At 49.1% G+C, this 17051-nt stretch overlaps 2 protein-coding genes across 2 annotated transcripts in view; both read right to left on the reverse strand.

Moving 5' to 3' along the window:
* Window positions 1–11964, reverse strand: part of LOC117235112 (homeobox protein caupolican-like) — a 74086-nt gene extending 62122 nt beyond the window's left edge. The window contains exon 1 of the mRNA XM_033496845.1: window positions 11747–11964. Within this exon, the coding sequence (XP_033352736.1) occupies window positions 11747–11857 (111 nt within the window). The 5' untranslated portion in view covers window positions 11858–11964. The remainder of the gene's footprint in view (window positions 1–11746) is intronic.
* A 603-nt stretch (window positions 11965–12567) lies between these two features.
* On the reverse strand, window positions 12568–14509 carry LOC117235221. The gene is made up of 4 exons (XM_033497055.1): window positions 14464–14509; window positions 13522–13535; window positions 13314–13432; window positions 12568–12837 (listed from the first exon to the last, which is right to left on the reverse strand). The coding sequence occupies exons 1-4, from the start codon at window positions 14507–14509 to the stop codon at window positions 12684–12686; spliced, it is 333 nt and encodes a 110-aa protein (XP_033352946.1). The 3' UTR covers window positions 12568–12683.
* Between the last annotated feature and the right edge of the window lie 2542 nt (window positions 14510–17051).

Genomic DNA, 17051 nt, shown 5'->3' on the forward strand with positions numbered 1-17051 from the left:
GAAACTCTTCCCCACTTTCCTCTTCCTTCTCGAGGTCGCCGGGGTTAAGACTCGCGTGCAACAACCGGAAATCGTTTCGCGATTCTTTTTCTGCTGTTCGGATCGTGATTAATGGCGTACGTCGGGATGAAAAGGTAAAAATCATTTTTATCGAAGAGTACTTTGCGACTTTGTGCAGTGATTTATGTTTTGGCAACAACGAATCGACGGTAACAGTTTAATTGTTCGAGGATAAGTAGTATCGGTTATGCTCGAGCATTAACATGTGGTCGAAGGAAACACGTGGCGTTCGTATTTTGACACGCGCGATACGAATATCAATGCGTGCGTCAAAATCACGTCCGAAACTCGACGTTTCGCCGTTACATTCAGGATACATCGTCTAATAACTCTGGCCGCAGAAAGTTAAAGCACAATAATAGACGAAAAAGCTCGTGTCTGGCAACGAGAACGCTAAAAACCACCGAATGAAATCTCGTTTCAAACCAGCCCTCGAAACTAGTTTGACAGAGAGCTGGCTGAAATACATATCTGCTGCATATTCATGGCAGTTGTACTCGTGTCAGGAAGATTTTTCGAGAACAAAAAATCCGGACCGATCGAACCATTTTTACTTTAATATACAACTATATCCACCATAGTGGCGACACGCTATTGTTACGTAACAAATGAATTGAAATATTCAACGAGGAAACAAGGGATGAAAGGTGGGAATGGTCGATGCTCGAGGACGAAAGAAGCGATTGAAAGAGGAGCACGGTGGTGCCGGCCATAACCGAGCACGTTTTATGCGCGTATAAACGTACGTGTAACGACGGAACGAGAGTACACACGCGCCGCCTACTCTAACCTGTTAACAAATATCCAAGGCGGGCGGTTAACATGCGTTTACGATAATTTATCGCGGCGACGTAGCCGGGGCAGGCATTATGTTCGGTACCGGGTACACGCGTACGCGCGTTGATACCGGGTCACCGTGAAGAATCGAAAAGAAGTGCACCGGTTTCGTTCCTCTTGTTCGATCGACCGTGCGGGCCCTTCGGATCGAGAACCTTGCGATTTTACCGTTTACTTTACGAGCGTTATTAATCTCGCGAAGCATACTGGCACATATGCGTAATACGTCTAGTCTTTCTTTAATCGAAGATCTCAAAGATACGTTAAATATTGTGGAATATTATCGAGTACCTGTATGAAATTCTTTCATAAATAATTAACTTCGATATTTAATAGTCGCACGAGCGTAGATTACTTTCTTTCAGAAAGATAAGAAGAAATTACTTTGCGTTCTGACTTTGATAAATTCACCTTTGGGGCATTAATCTGCTGTAATAATTTTGCAGTGGTACAAATTCAATCCAAATTTGCCCTGTTTTCTTTTAAACATTGATCGCGCGCATATATCTACGCGATTAACTCAAGACCCGGATCTCATTTGTCCTCCCATAGTTGTCATTATTCGTTCTTACATTATACGAAGTATAAAACCATCTTTCCTGCTCGATGCATGATCGAACCACTTTCAGCTCGTGTCAACGGAATATATTATCGAACCCTTATCGGTTAACGTAGCGAGGCGAAGCATCGTCGACAGCAGGCATTAAGCAATATTAATTTATCAGCGCGAGAGCAATAATTACTGCTGGCTGGCGGTCGATTTAGGAGCGATGGCAACCACGGCGACAACGATGGCGACGACAAAGACGAAGACGACGACCACTCGATGGAGAAAAGCAATACAAATTATCCAGCGGTGAGAGAGAACAGACGCCGGTCTGGGTACCCTTTCCTTTCCTGTCTTTTTTGGTATGGTCGCGCGATCGAACTTCGCGACGAGCCGAGAATCATGATGGATCGGGCCAGCAGCTTTTATCAATCGTTTAAGCGCGATCGTGCCTCGATTGTCGAGGAGCGCCGCTCGATTTCGCAACGCGGCCGTCGATATTCTTTGTCAATGGGATAGCTTGAAACGTTCCCAGAGTTGGTTCGCGACGATCATCGATCACTAGAAGCGGGCTCGACGTAGTGCGTGATCGAAATCGCTACGACGCGCTTATGCGCGCTCGAGGACGCTAGCCGGCAGCTTTGTCCGATGGATCCTTTTTCTACTTGGATCGTTGACTAAAAAGAAAAGCTACGTCGCCAGAGAGAGGATAAAAGTGGAAAAAGAGGAACGCGCTATCCAGTGGAAATCACCTCTATTTATAGGAGAATCCACGGTGGACGCTCGTGGCGTCCAGATGCTCGCGTCCAGATAAGCTCCCTTATGCGAACCTTATGAATTCACGCCCTGAGAGATAACGCGGGGGATATAATTAACCTGCGATAAAAGCAAGCAATAACCGCCGGCGTATTTCATTGACACGCGCTTATTTCACGGCGAAATCATCGAGCGCGCTGTGCCGCGTCCCGTCTATATATTCCCGACGAGAAATCGCCTGTACCGCAAAGCGAACGGAGAAACCAGGGAAAGAGCGAGTAAGGGGGTGAGAGGGGAGGCCACGTACTCGAATATCGGAACACCCTGTACACATTAAGCGAGCGAGATACGGGGGCCTTTAGCAGGCGAACGGGAATAATAATTTCAAGTGCTCCTCGCGGAGATAGATACGAGCACGAGAATCAAGAGGAAGAGAGAGACAGAGGAGACAGAGAGAGAGAGAGAGGAGGAAGCAGCGATGCCGTGGCAGAAGCGAAGCGACCAAAGCAGTACGGGGAAACAGCGAGAAGGTTTAAGTGAGAGAGATAGAGATAGAAAGAGAGAGAAAGAGAGAGAGAGACAAGTCGAGATATACGTTACAGGTGAGAGCGCGAGTATCGCGTGCTGCAAACGAGCCGGCAGCTGCCCGCTTCTGGCTACATGGTCCCAGCTATTAATATGCGACTGACCGAGTGGGACCGATGCTTTCGTTGTTAGACCGAACCATCCTATTACGTCACGTCAATCGAGCACACAGCTACGCGAACACCCTTTGATTTTCAAGCACCCTTTGTAATCGGCCGTTCTAACGCTCTCTGCTAGTTACCGCTGCTGGCGACTTTCCTTCGTCGTGCTACATACCGTGCTACGCTGCTTATCGAACCGGTAGCGTGGCAAAAATCTGCGCATATCGTCCGTCCAAGCGTCTCTACTTATCGCCATTATCCATTCCGTTCAAGAAAGATTGTTCCCCGATTCTAAGCTACTATCCTCACCGAAGAAAACGTTTTTTAAAACTTCTTATTATCGAGGTGGTCGCGTGATTCCTCGCGCAGGTGCGATCCTCCTGAAAGGATACTCCTTTGATTGACGGATGGACGTGTTCTTGGGGTCAAAACACGTATTTCGCAGTTCATTATGCAACTATATTGCTCCGAGACATCGAATCAAGATGCATATACGGGAGATGCGAGGAACCTCGACAAACCGTAAATCCGAAGAAACCCGGAAGGAATGGAACAATTGACGAGCTGTCCGCTCGTCGATCGAGGTACGGCAATTTCGAGAGGGCGAGCAAGAGATTCTGCGCGTCCTTGCGAGCATCGCGGCTGATACTTGCGCGTGTAAAAGGCCCGCTCGCCTCCGGGCGAATATGTGTTTGATTTACACCGCGTCGCGAAGCTGCCGATACACTTCGTCGAGGCGAGGGCATTAAGAGGGCCCGGTGTTCGATCCCGTCATTACGGTTTCTTAAGAAAGGGTGCTTTTTCATTGGACAGGCTCGACCGCCGGCAGAGAACAAGGCCCGCTCGTCTCACGACACCGCGATACACCTTCATTCCATGCCAAGAAGGCGTTTTAACACGAGCTTCGTTCGACTTTTTAATGGAATTGACAGCGGCTCGCGGCGGTCTTGCTTTTTCCTCTCGAAATAATGCCTCGTTTGCAAGGTCGGTCCATTTTGCACGTCGTCCATTGGTACACGCGTGTTCTCCACAAAGTTCTTTTAGGTACGAGGATACTCAAGATGTACGAAACAGTGGTATACGATTCGAGTACAATTCACTTTCCGGACGATGCCTCGTTCGACGCAGAAGTCGTGGAGCTGGTAATCACAGGCCGTCGATACGTCGATAGTAGTATAAGGCCGTGCAAGACGGACGCGCACGGTCGAGAACTCGACGGAATGGAAGACGCTGTAATTACCAACACCGTTCACAGAAAACGAGAATGGTAATGACGACTCGTTACTGGGTTCGCAATTACCTTCGCCTGAAATTCCCAAAACCGTTCATCATACGAAGAGAGATAACGTTTAACAAAGAAGTACCGAGCTCCGCTCGTTCCAGTTCACGTTCCATCAATGAACCGAGGGGCCCGACGATATGCATAAAAATTACGTTAAGTAGATGCGGCTCGATAAGGGTCGGCATGTAAACGCGTAAGAAGCTCCTTTATCGGGTGAAAAGGATCCGGACAGGTGGTGGTTCCGTCGAGGGTGCGGGCACCGAGGGAAAAAGAAACGAGTAAGCCGAATTAAAGGAACGACTTGTTGGTTAGTCGACTCTATCCTCTCGGTTTTTCTCTCACGAACAGGCAGGAGGCGGGGAGGCGAGACGAGGCGAAAAGAGGTTGAAAGGAGGGTGGCGGAGGCGACGGTGGCTGAATTCCGGGCAATCTGTTTTCAGCGCGGGATAACTTCGCGTCCCTTCTTCGTTTCAACCCCGTGTCGTCTCTCCTCCGCTTTTGCTCGTTCCCCTTTTCGGTTAGCTAGACTGCAACCGCGGCTCGGTAACCACCCACCGACGCTATCGCCGTCGCTGTCGGGCGTAAAAAGCACATCCGAATTGAATCATTGCTGAATAAGCGGGAAAGTGGCTGGCTGGGAGGAAGGAAGGAAACCGAGGAGCGACTAACCCCCACGAACGAGGGTCGTTTTCCATCCGGCTCATTGGTACACCTCCTCTGTCATGTCGATCGTTCTGTCCTACTCCCTCTGCGCCCTTGCTTTTTCTCCGGTCGGGTTCTCTGTTCCTCGAAGTCGATAAAGTTAGGGCGCTTCGATCCGGAAGCCTTTAGAAATCATAAAGAGCTTTAGAGATTTGGAATACGGCTTTAAGTTCGAGTCGTATAGAAACGAGTACGCACGAAACGGCCACCTAGTTCCAGTACTTTCGATATTTACGAAAACACTCTACAGCGTTGTCTAATTTAACCGGAGAGTTGTCCAGAGACATCGATGGAAAGTGACGTCGCGATTTCCCCGATGGTTAAAGGACTTTTACACGCGGTCGTTAACAGGACGCTGTAATCTCGCGCGAGAACGATACTACACCCTCGAGTGACGTTTTGCGGAAGATTCAGGGTGCAGGAAAATTGGCTGGCACCGACATACATTCGTTCCGTCGAAGGCGAAGCCGAAGGGGGCTGGACCGCAAACTGTTGCGTGAAAATAGCAAAGGGCCGTACGTTGCGTCTGTCGCTTAATAAAGCGGCGACGAAGCGAAGCGGTGGCGGCGAGACCGTGTACACCGCTAGGCTGGAATAAAGGCGGAGTTGCTGCTCTCTTGTATCCCGTACGCTATACTCCCACTTTGGATCTAGGCCCGCGTTGACGCGCGTCAAGATAAACTCACCCTCGTGACGGAGCGTGCGGCAGCGGGCTACCGAGGGTCGTTCAATTAGAGCGGAAGCCCCTTTTCGCCGAGAGGCGGCTCGCCGTTTACGGCGAGGGTCGAAAACTTTTCAAGGAACGGGACACGACGAGGCAGGAAAAGAGGAAGGGGTGAGAGCGGCGGCGGTGGTGCTCTTCTCTCTGGGAACGCCAGAAGTCAAAGGGAAAGAGCGGAGAGTAGAGAGAAAGAAAAAAGGAAGCGGAGACACGAGGGGGAGAAAGCGCGCTTGTCGGAAAATGGAGAGGCTGCCTCGGGACTCGCTGTGCGTGATACACGACCGGCCGCAACGACACAGAAAAGATTTTTACTGCTCGCCGGAGAGATTGAACGACGCTCGTCGCTGTTGCGTGTCACGGCTCGTAGACGGTATTCTTGCGCCTGCTGCTTTTTGTCTATGACGCTTAAACGAAGTACCACGATCGTCCCCCTATCCTCCGATCGAGCGTCATACATTGGTCTCTATGAGTACAAAGACACGGCGTTTTCCATCTTGAAGATCCCATTCGCGATGGCTCGCGAAGCGTTCAGCGTTTCCCGGATGCAATCTTTTTTAGCAACAAGTGGTCGATGTACTTCTTTAACTGTACGTACCGAAGCTTCGATCGACTATTTCCCGCGGTGAGACTCGCTCTTAATGGCACGGAACCGAAGATCGTAGTTCCGACAGGGTCGGTGTTATTGCAGCGACGAGCTGGATGCGCTCGAAGGCTACTAGCGAGAACGTCGGCGTAGAAGCGTAACCACGGGGTTCGGGCGACCGTGGAACCGGTGGACGCGTTGCACGTGTCCACTCGATACGGGATGCACGTGTCGCGTGTTTTCACTCGAAGAAAGCCTTCATTCAGCGGCTCGATGGCAGGAACGCGGATCGTAGTCGAACGAAGAGGGTGAGCCGAGGGGCGGGAAGCAGGAAGGGCGACAAGTGGCTGAACGACAAGTGCGTATCCTGCGTGCGTTGAGAAGCACGCGGAATATCGGGGTATTACAGGGTGCAGGCCGTGTGAACCTCGCAACGAGCGTTCGGTTCGGGAAAAGGAGATATCATCGAGCGGAACGCTCGATGGAGCGTCCCGTCTAGCGACATCTTTCCCCTCTTCGGAGCGCCATGGGAGCTCTCTGCGTGGGACGTTTAGATTGTGGGAAGATGGTATCGCGCCTGTACGAAATTTAGTGCCGGTAGAGGGAGAGAGAGGCGATGTATCGTATCGTTTCGTGCATCTCTCGCGATGCCCGATAATTCCAGCCCGATTTGGAGAAGATTGATGCCGAAGGTGTGTACCGTGTAATGTTTTCCCCTTTTTCCTTTTTTCCGTCGAAGAGAAACGCGCTCGAATAAAAGCGGTTGATTAACTGCGCTCATATTTCATCGGCGTCGTTGTAATTATGCGCATTCGTGCGGGCCACTTTCTTCGGTAGAGGGACGGGGTCGCGGCCTCGCGCCGTAGATTTTTCTATCCACGAAAGCGATATAAAGGGATTTACGTCCGTTTTTGCGAAAATACCGAACATCGCTGCGAAACGATTCTTTCCGACCCCTGATTCACGCGCCTCGGTTTTAACCGCGACAGTAAATTCGGCTGTAAACGGCTAAATCTGGTTCGGACGCGTTGTAAAGCAGACCGCAAGCCGCAGCAACCACTTACCGCGCGAATATTAAATCTCTAAATCGTAAAGCGCACCATTACGCTGTCGTCCATTCAGCAGTTCGAACAGACAATAGCGCAGGCTGAGACATTACGCTCTAAGGAATCCCCGAAATAGGTCAGTTAGCGAGACAGCTGGTATTAAACGAGACAGGCATTATCTGTCCGCTTGCAACGACCTTCGAAATTGGCAAATGACGGGCAGGTTCTACCTTTGGAGATTCGCGTGTTTGGTCGTAGTGTCGTAGCTGATGATACCTTCATAGAATACGTACGATCCTTGGAGACTGGTAGCTCGAATATAATCCACGGATGGTAATTAATCGGATTGAAAATATCACGAAATAATTTACAGCGACGTTAGCGGTGAATAAAGATCGGAATGTCGAGAAAAGCAGTCGTCTCTGCGGAGGTCCTTCATCGTCGGCTGTTAATCAAGCCTAATTAATACGGACGCGATCGGATCTGGACCCGAAGGAATTAAAAGGCATCGTTGCAGCTGGCGAGGATTAAAGTGGTAAAGGTGTTACGTATCCTATGGACTACGTTGAAACGTCAAGATTATTCTGATAACGAACCCGCTTTCTTGGCTGCTATTCGAAAGTAGCGAGAGGATGGGAGCACTGATATCAAAACGGGCAAGGGGTTCCGAGTCGGCCGGAAGTATAAGTCGGGGGCTATAAAGAGACTCTTCGGAGTGATCAGCCCCGAGACAAGTCCGAACGTGGTAAAGCACAGGTGTACCGCGCCATAATTTACAGCTAGCTAATAAATTTCACTCGGGGAATCTTGTTCGTCGGTTTACGCTCGAATCTGGAATCGTATCGTGGAGTGGTTGCGCGCCAAGTTCTAACGCGAGGACATAAAGCGACCTCGGAGATATTTAGAGGCGGCATTAAGGGAAAAATAATTGTCAGCAGGGAGAGGCCGCCATTGATAAGAACGAAATGCGCGCGATGGTGCCGGCCGTTTCGACGGTAGGATGACCGTCGAACACGATTCGAAACGATCATTGAAATTTATCGTACGTCACCGATAAACGCTTCGAAACGCTCGATTAACGTTTCTCATTTCCTCGACAATGTTCGGTGGACGGATTGGCGCGCGTCGCATTCCGATTCCCCGCCGACAGAATACTTAGCCTCGTCGACGCGTAGCCGATTGGTCTTTGCTATGTGAAGCAGTTTGCATCGAGGATCAGAAGTGCGATCTGTCTTGGAAATCGCGTGGAATTCCGTGGACGTGACGCGCGAGTCCCATGCTCGACAGCCTCGTTCCACTTCTCATTTCAGTTTCACGACGATGCCCGGCCGGTGTCCAAGCGAAAGCAGCAATTCGGAAGCAGCTCGTACACCGTCGTTATCGTACGAATCGGCCGAGTTCTCTCACGAAGCGCGTACGTGCCTCGAGCAGCGAGCCACGTTGTATTTTTCTACCAGAATCCGTGGTTTTCGGTGTGAACGGAACTTAAGAGCTTGAAAGAATGTCGCGTGCAACGAGAACGCGCGCACCCTCTTCGACTTACCCCTCGCGTTACCCTGGGTATACCGTGTTGCATTACCGTGCCGCGCCGAATCGCTACGAAAGCGCGAAGAGAATACGAGAAACGACGAAACACGGATAGGAATGTACGATGACGTCACGTTTAAAAAAGATAGAGAAAAAATCTCCGAAGAAACAGGAGGAACGGAAAAATTGGTAGAGGTAATGAAGAAATTTATGGCGGGAGAAAAAACGAGCGATCCAGGAGGCACGAGGGAGGAAGAAAAAAGCGGGACAAGACGAAAAAGGAGAGAGGCGAGGAGAAAACGCACACGAGGAAGGAATACGAAAATCGGTGGTCGATCAAGGATCGAACGTGTGTTACCTATGCGCGAGTAATAAGCCTCGATATTCCCACACGGGCCCATCCTGGCCCGCCGTGGGAAACTCATACGTGAGCGGTGCGCGCGAGTTAATCGAGAGAGACGTGTGGCGGCCTTACGAGCCGAACTATTTCGACTCGCAGGTGCGGATTTTTTGATACGGGAACACGTCGCGTCGCGTTGCGTCGTACTCGCAGCGTTTCAACGCGTCGACATATTTTATCGCGCAGCTGGAACGCCACCGTGTTACGTATTTCTTTTCCGGTTAAAAATTAAAGAAATACGAGCTGACGTTTTTAATCGATCTCTCTTATTTGTCCAGATAACGATCCCGTCGATCGGCGATGAGACCTTTACTTTAAAGGAACTGGACTGTGCGGCGTCCCGTTCGCAATTTTCATCGTAATAACGCGGTTGTGCAACGTGTTGACGTCGCCGATCGGTAATTTTTAGACGGGGGTAAATCGCGTCTCCGGTGCTGGGAAGAAGCTTTTAATGTTTTAATCTTGCGAAGCGTATTAAAATCGCTGCGAGGAAGCTTAACTGCGTTCCGGTACGGCCGGTATCGTCGCGGACCACGCTCGATCGGTTGTTTATAATTCTTCGCGTGCACTAAGGAAGCAATTTAATAATAATAACGGCAGCGGCACACGGATTCTACACGGCCGAGTGTACGCAATCATCGTATATCTATATACATACGCGTATATAATCGTTTATCATAATAATGCACACGCGAGTGTGCGTGCCGCTTAATGTACACACCCATACAAATGGACAGCTGATTGCAACTTATGTTGCCGCAGTTATTATCGTCGTCCGTCGAGAGGGAAGAAGAATTAACCGAGCCCGATAGTTCTTGTCCCAGAATTTTGTCCGTGTACACACGCACACGTACTCGGGGGTCGATCGGGGCCAGGGGAGAGAAAAGATGCCAAGAACGGAATACATCGAAGGTGAATCTGGGCCTTGATCGGGTCTTACATCGCAGCTGCAGGTGCCTTTAGAAATTGGCGGCATAGCGGACTCGAGGTAGGGTTGACGAGAGAAGTTCTCGAAGGGGGACCGAGGGCATCGGGCCGTCGATGCTGCACGCGCCTCTGACACACCGATGCCACCGATATCTTCTTAAACTTTCCTATCCGCTCATTCATGCCCGGCTAAATGCCTATAATTTCCGGGATGATTACAGGGCACCGTAACCAACGCCCTATAGACCCATGCTGTTCCACCGCGAGAGCTCGTTACACGAGACCCCCGAAATTGAAACGGAATGAGCTCCCTCGCCTTCCGTTCTCTCTTTTTCGCCCTTTCTCGTGCTTTTCCTCTAGCTTCGACTTACCCGCGCCACCCTAGCCACTACGCTCCTCGTCAGCGACCATAACGATATCTAAATTTTTCGTTCTGCTCTCACCGACCCATCCATAAACTCCATCGCAGGATTATTGCAGGTTGCTCCAGTTAAATAAACAGAGAACAGAAAAGGCACGGAACAGCTGGCTCCCTTTTTTCGATTTTGGTGCTTCACTTAGCCAAGTTTTTACACTCGTGTCACGTTCCGCTTCGAAACACGATGCTTTCAGAGTGGCAACGAATTAATAACGAAGCACGAAACGGTTAACACGCCCCGTATTTTAGCAGAGTCGAGATCCGAGATCGAAAATCACTTGAAAAATTAGCGGCGAAAGATACGTTCGAGCCAACTTTCGAATTCGCGTGAATTTTAAGGACGATACAATCACTTTACCGGATACATATATCGAATAGTTAATTCGATAAAACTGATCCGATGTCGTTGACGGAATCGTTCCGGAGAAAAGTGCATCGTGTCGATGGCATCGTGCCCGCGATAAAACTAGCCCCCGATGATCGCGTGCACGAGAACATGCTTTTAATTGTAACGCGTCAATTAAGGGGTAGCACAGATTTGATTCCACATCTATAATCGGAATTGGTTAACGGAGTTTAAACTATATTGTTATATAGAGCGTATCCATTTTTTGAGAGAATAGAATCGTTCGAACTCTTTTTACCGATCCCATTCGAGCATACGAAGTATCGATCTCACCGATATACCCTGCAGAGTATTCGCGGAGGTTAAATTGATTCACGCTGTCGTTGTTATCAATTTTCACGACAATTTTTTAAAACGTCGTACAATTTTCCATGTTCGTTTCATGGAACGCACTATGGTGAATGTTTCAACGTTTCAGTGGAACTAAACCAGTCCACTATGTTATTATGATAACGCGTGACAGTGCAATCCACCTGTGCTCCGTGTAAATTATTTAAAATACAGCTTCACCTAATATACGAGTCTTCTAATTAGTTTAAACACTATACTATCGAGGAAAAAGTTACGCAAAAATGTAAATGGTCACCTATTACACGATAATAACGCGTTAGCATGGAAAAAATGTAATAAATCAGTAACGTAAATCATCCGTACCGGTTCCTATCGATCTTAACGCACACGTGATTTCTCTCTCGATTCGAAGCGAAAGGATACCGGTGTTTGCAAAAACTGTAACGGTTCGATCCCGATCTCCCACGCTTTTTTCGTTCGACCGCGCACCGAATCGATCGAATATCCCGATCACGAGAGTATCGTAGCAGCGAGGAAAAAAGAAATCAACTGCTCACCTCCTGTTGCTGAATTAGGAAGTCGGGAGCGGGTGGTGGCGGGGGTGGTTCCGTGGCGGAAACCTCTTGAAGCAGTCCCACGTGCTCCCAGCAATCTTCCGATATGTCCATGATCGTCCCTCCTCTTCCTCCTCCTTCCTGTTCAAATGTCTTCGGGGCGAACGAGACACAAAATCCGCGCGGCGGGACGTCGCGACTCGGATCAATCTGTTTCTCCTGGTCGGTTGTCTGGTTCCCAGATCTTCCTCTCTCTCTCTCTCTCTCTCTCCCTCTCTCTCCCTCTCTCTACCTCTTCTGATTTTCTCCCTTAACAGCTGGTTTCGTGGAAAAACCGGAAACTATATCTAGACACGCTTGGTCACTCTATCTTTTCTTTTCTTTTCTATTACCAAGTGTTCCCTCTTTCTCCCTCTCACGATGGCTGTCTCCGCAGCCGGAACTCTGTCACTCGTGAACCGGGATACGTATAGCAGTTCGAGGTAGTCGTAGACGGACGACGCGCGAAAAAACCGAACGGAGAACGCACGAACACACGGTAACCGTCGACACGGCGTGTCGCGTGACCCGCGTTCTATGACGACGACGACGGCGTCGAGGACGACGACGGCCGTCGGTGGTGGTCAGTCGGCGTGGAATGAAGTTGGCCCGCGGGTTAGGTTGGGTTAGCCGAGCCGGAGTTGCAGCATCAGCGGAGAGGGACGAGAGGGCAGAGCGCGCGAGCGAGCGAGCAAGCCGCCGAAAGAGGGGAGAGAGAGGAGAGAAGAGCAGAGAACAGAACGGAACAGACCGGAGTAAGCGAGCATTGGAGCGAGCGAGAGGTGTCGAGGGGCGAACCGACGAGGGAGAACGAGATACGAATAGTCAGAGAGCTGGAGAAAGGGGAAAAGAGAGAGGGAGAGAGAGAGGCGTAAGGCGTAAGTCTGCCCTAGTCGCTCGCTTAACCGTGCAGGAGGTGGCGCCAATATAACCCGTACTCCACCTCCGTCCGACAAAGAGCTTGCGTATACCTGTATGCGCCTGTTGGTAGGCCATACCGCCTACTGACTACCGTATTGCAGGATTTGCGTCCGTGCCGCCTGTAATTATTCCGATTTCACTTATATTCCGTCATACTTGATGTTTTTACGTCCTTCGTTTAACCGCTGCTCCCCTCGATGTACCTTTTCCCGCGCGTCTACGCCGCTCGGAGAACGTGACTTTGTACTTCTGCTTCCAGCCTCTGTGTGGGTTAAGCGAACAAGCTTCACGATTCCGTCTACGTTTCCGCGATGACATCTTAGGAAATGTAAATGACGACGCCCTCGCGTCACGGTAATCGTCCTCTCTGTGTCATTCCGATCGGTCAACCGAACACACAGGATATCGATGCGCGCTGTAGATCTTCTGACCAGCGATTAACACTTTCTTCTACCGCCCAGTCGTTCTTTTCGACTAACGTATATTGCGTTACTTATCGCAATTACCGCAATTCTCCATTTCCTCGAATCGATCTGTCGACACGGGGACAGAAAACGATAGTTCGCTGGCGCCGATAAACGATCGTTATCCATGATCGAACTGCCCTTACCTTTCACGTATACCTCCCGGTAATCGGCGACGACGTGGGCGGCGTAGCGGTCTCTCTGAGACAACGCGAACCTCTTGCGTGAACTTGCAAAGGGTGCCCTGTGATCGTGAACGAACGTCCTCTCAAAGAGCCGGATGTTCCCTCTTCCATGTCTCGATCAACCATCGCGAGTGCGTGCCATTTGCATTGACATGTTCCTGTCTTTAACCAGCTCGTTCGTACCTGTAAATTTACATTAAACTTAGATTTATATTTTTCAATTCAAATAGAACGCAGTGAAAAAATGTGCACATCCTATCCGCATTTACGCGAAACATATATTTTACGCGAGTGCACTGCGCGCATAAACATCAGCCTATGATACTTTGTCTTCGAGAACGTCTTCCACTTCCTCGTTGCATCGAGGTAAGATTTTTCACGGCAACTCTTCGTGACTGGTTTCGTAATAAGCTCGCAGGTGGGTTGAAAAAAAACGTTAATTGTACCTGTCGTTATCGTGCGTCATCCACTGTTTACTATGCATTCATATTGTACAGAAGTCGTGGAACGCGAGAAATACTTTACGAGAGTAGATTAGCGGTTTAGCAGGCGCGTTATTACACGCTGTCACCGGCGCGTTGCCTGTAACTTTTTCCAGCGTTTCTTGCGACGTTCGTTACTATGCACGACAAATTGTAATATAGCCAAGAAGAGTGATTCGCGCGATAGGTGCACACTCGTTTCGGAAACGCGTGCTACATTACGCGAGCGTAATGACGGTTCACGTACGTCAACGAAACCCTATAGTTAGAGTTTCACACTTTTTACCAGCGATACTCACCGGTAGCACCAGCACGAGCAAAGCGCTGGACAGATTTTTCGCGAGCTTACAACTTGACACATATTTAACGCGTTGTCCGGCTGTGTACTCTTTGATAGCCACGAATACTTTTCCGCTGTTCGCGCAAGCTACACGGCAGTGCGCGACTTAACACGAGCGAGCGCGCGAGTAACGAGACGCGTACAAAAGTAAAGAAGAAAGAACGAGCGCGAGGACATCGAGCAGCAAGCTGCAGTCGAACGAAGGGTTGGAATGCGATATGAATGCGTTAATGCGTCGTTACTGACAGCGACACGAATCGTTGATAGTATTTTCGGCCCTTCTTCGTACCCAGTGTACCCACCACTGGTACCTCGACGTTCATACAGTCAGCCATTGCTTCACTTTTTAATTTCTTTTTTGTTTGTTTTGCAAAATTCCCCCCCATTGGCGGGACGCGTTTTAATTTGACTGCTACCGTTTGCGTCGACTGGCGTACCTGGCTTAAAATTCTACTAATAGTCGCCACTTGGCAGTCGCTATTATCGCGCGGACACACTCTGAAATAGCACGGGTTGTCACATCGATGTCAAAGATTGATCGCAACAGACTGTGACATTCTCGTGGAACGTCGGGGCATCGATAAACGCAATTGCTGCCACATTGAAAACTCTCCGAATGACTGCTCCAATCGTTAGTCATTTTGAAAAATTCTCCACGATATTTATATTTCGGATAGTTGTATTGGGATGCCGCGTCGTTTAATAAAAAATTAATAAATAAAATAAACCGTCGACCGTGCTTTTCCTCTGAAATAGGACATGTATTTATACGAGATATTGATCTATGATCGCGTGTTAAATGTTTCGTGTGAAACGTTCGGGCAAACAGTCGGTCAATTTCCGTGGTATATGTATTGCCGAATAAAAAATGCGGAGCTATTAGCCGCGCCAAGGTATACTTTGCTCTTTTCATGGACCTCTAACCACCAACGACAACGCGACCCCGTAGAGTGTTGATCGAGCCCTCGACTTTGTATGCACGGAAAGCCGCTTTACGACGTCAACGAAGGGGACACGCGCGCTTCGGTTGGATACCAGCCATGATAATATGTAATGCCTGTATAGAGCCAAGTGCTCGATCGCGAATCTTTGAAGTCCGAACTGGCTTTTCGCCGACAAACCGGAGCCGCTACGATCAAGTACTAAAAATCATCCGGTAAAACTATGAGAAAGCCAAACATACAGCTCTCGGTGGTCATACTCGCGGGCATCGGCTGCTTCACAGTCCTTATATTCGTTCTTTTTTTGGTACGTGGAACGAGCGTATATACGGGCGAGCACCTGTGGCCACTTTAAACGATGCCGTGGTAAACGGTAGTCAGGATAGATTGAACGGTCCGATAGGGTTTTAGCTCTCTTCTTTTGCAGTGAGGATCGGGACTCGCGCTTTAACCCCTCGACTCATTAGAGCCCATAACTCTGTTCAGCGAAACGTTTTACGTTGGCTGCCGTGCGGTATACGTAGCCACCGAAAGGAAGCTCGATGCATTATACCGTATCTTAGCTTGCGACGCGTATCTCTCATGTTTCGAACGAAATTTATTCCTCGAACGTAGAGTTACGGACTCGTTAGCTGTGTACATTAATCGCGATAACTGTTTCAGAACTGAATGATCGGACCTTAATGTATAATGCAGCGTATAATACCGTAATAATTGTACGGAATCGACCTCGACGGACGTGACGTTCGACCACTGGCTTCACTTTTTTTCACTCGTCTCCTCGAAACACGGTTTTTAGGCGATCGAGACGACGAGTTCGACTAGATACGCGCTGGCTTTGTTGTCTGTTATTGCCGTTTTTCCCGCGGACCTCCCACTGTCCTTCTAACGAGACCACCAAAGGTACCGGGAGTAAAAACCGTGCAAGAAACCTGCCAAAGTACGCTCTTTATACGGGATGTTTTATATCGTAGCCAATTCGAGTGAGTGCAGTCGCTCCAATTATGGACGAATATATAAGTCGCTGCTGTTGGATACGCGCTACCATTGCGACCCTTTATATGGCAAAAACGATAGAGAGCGCGAAGTCCGTCATCGGGTTCAGGTCGAATTTACTGTTACACGTCGGCGTTGCTTGCCATCCGTGGAGAGGACAGCATGATCTAGAAGCTGTTTTTTGCCAGCGACGCGAGCGCATTTGCACCTCCACCGCGCGTTTCTTAGTTCGTGCGTGCATACACGCGAGTAACTCACGACGTCCCTACGTAACGTTCCTCTGGAATCTTTGACAAAAACCGAGCTGGCGTTAGTTCTCTCGTTCCGCCCCGTTCTCCTCTCTGCGAGATACATACGTTTCGATAAACCACAACAGGAAAAGCATTTCATTTGAAAAAAAAAGCTAAAAACAGAAAACGTAGACCCTTTATCGCGGTTGTTCTTTCGCGAATAGAGTCGATTATGCGAATAGCTCGATCGAGTAACAACCGTGCTACATCGATGGATCTGCTTCGCGGTTTGGTTTTGTTGCACGAAAACCAATGGTATAGTATACCATATCCAATACTTTCATGTATGGGGTGAGGTTATACGAAATACAACGGTTCGTTTTCAAACTATACTTCTATTCGAAAACGAGTAGCTTTTGTTGCGGAACAGAGCCTACCGAAATTTTGACATTACCTATTTGCGTTTTACGTGGTCGTTGTTAGAATTTTTGAAATTAAAAAAAAAAAAAAAATGGGGACACGAGTTGAAAGTAGAGTTAAACGTGTCTCGTCTGAATAAACTTGTTGTCGAAAACGCTTGGCATTAATAAAGGCACACCTTGTATGCGAGCAGGATTCACGGTTACAAAGGAGCAAGTGTGCGTTGAAGTAACGTTTCACGTTGGTCGAAAGTAAAAGAAGTTGGCGGAAACCATACATTACATAATGAA

The sequence above is a fragment of the Bombus vosnesenskii genome, unplaced genomic scaffold (genome assembly GCF_011952255.1).
Source record: "Bombus vosnesenskii isolate JDL3184/JDL3185 unplaced genomic scaffold, Bvos_JDL3184-5_v1.1 scf7180000013314, whole genome shotgun sequence".
Classification (NCBI taxonomy): Eukaryota; Metazoa; Arthropoda; class Insecta; order Hymenoptera; family Apidae; genus Bombus; species Bombus vosnesenskii.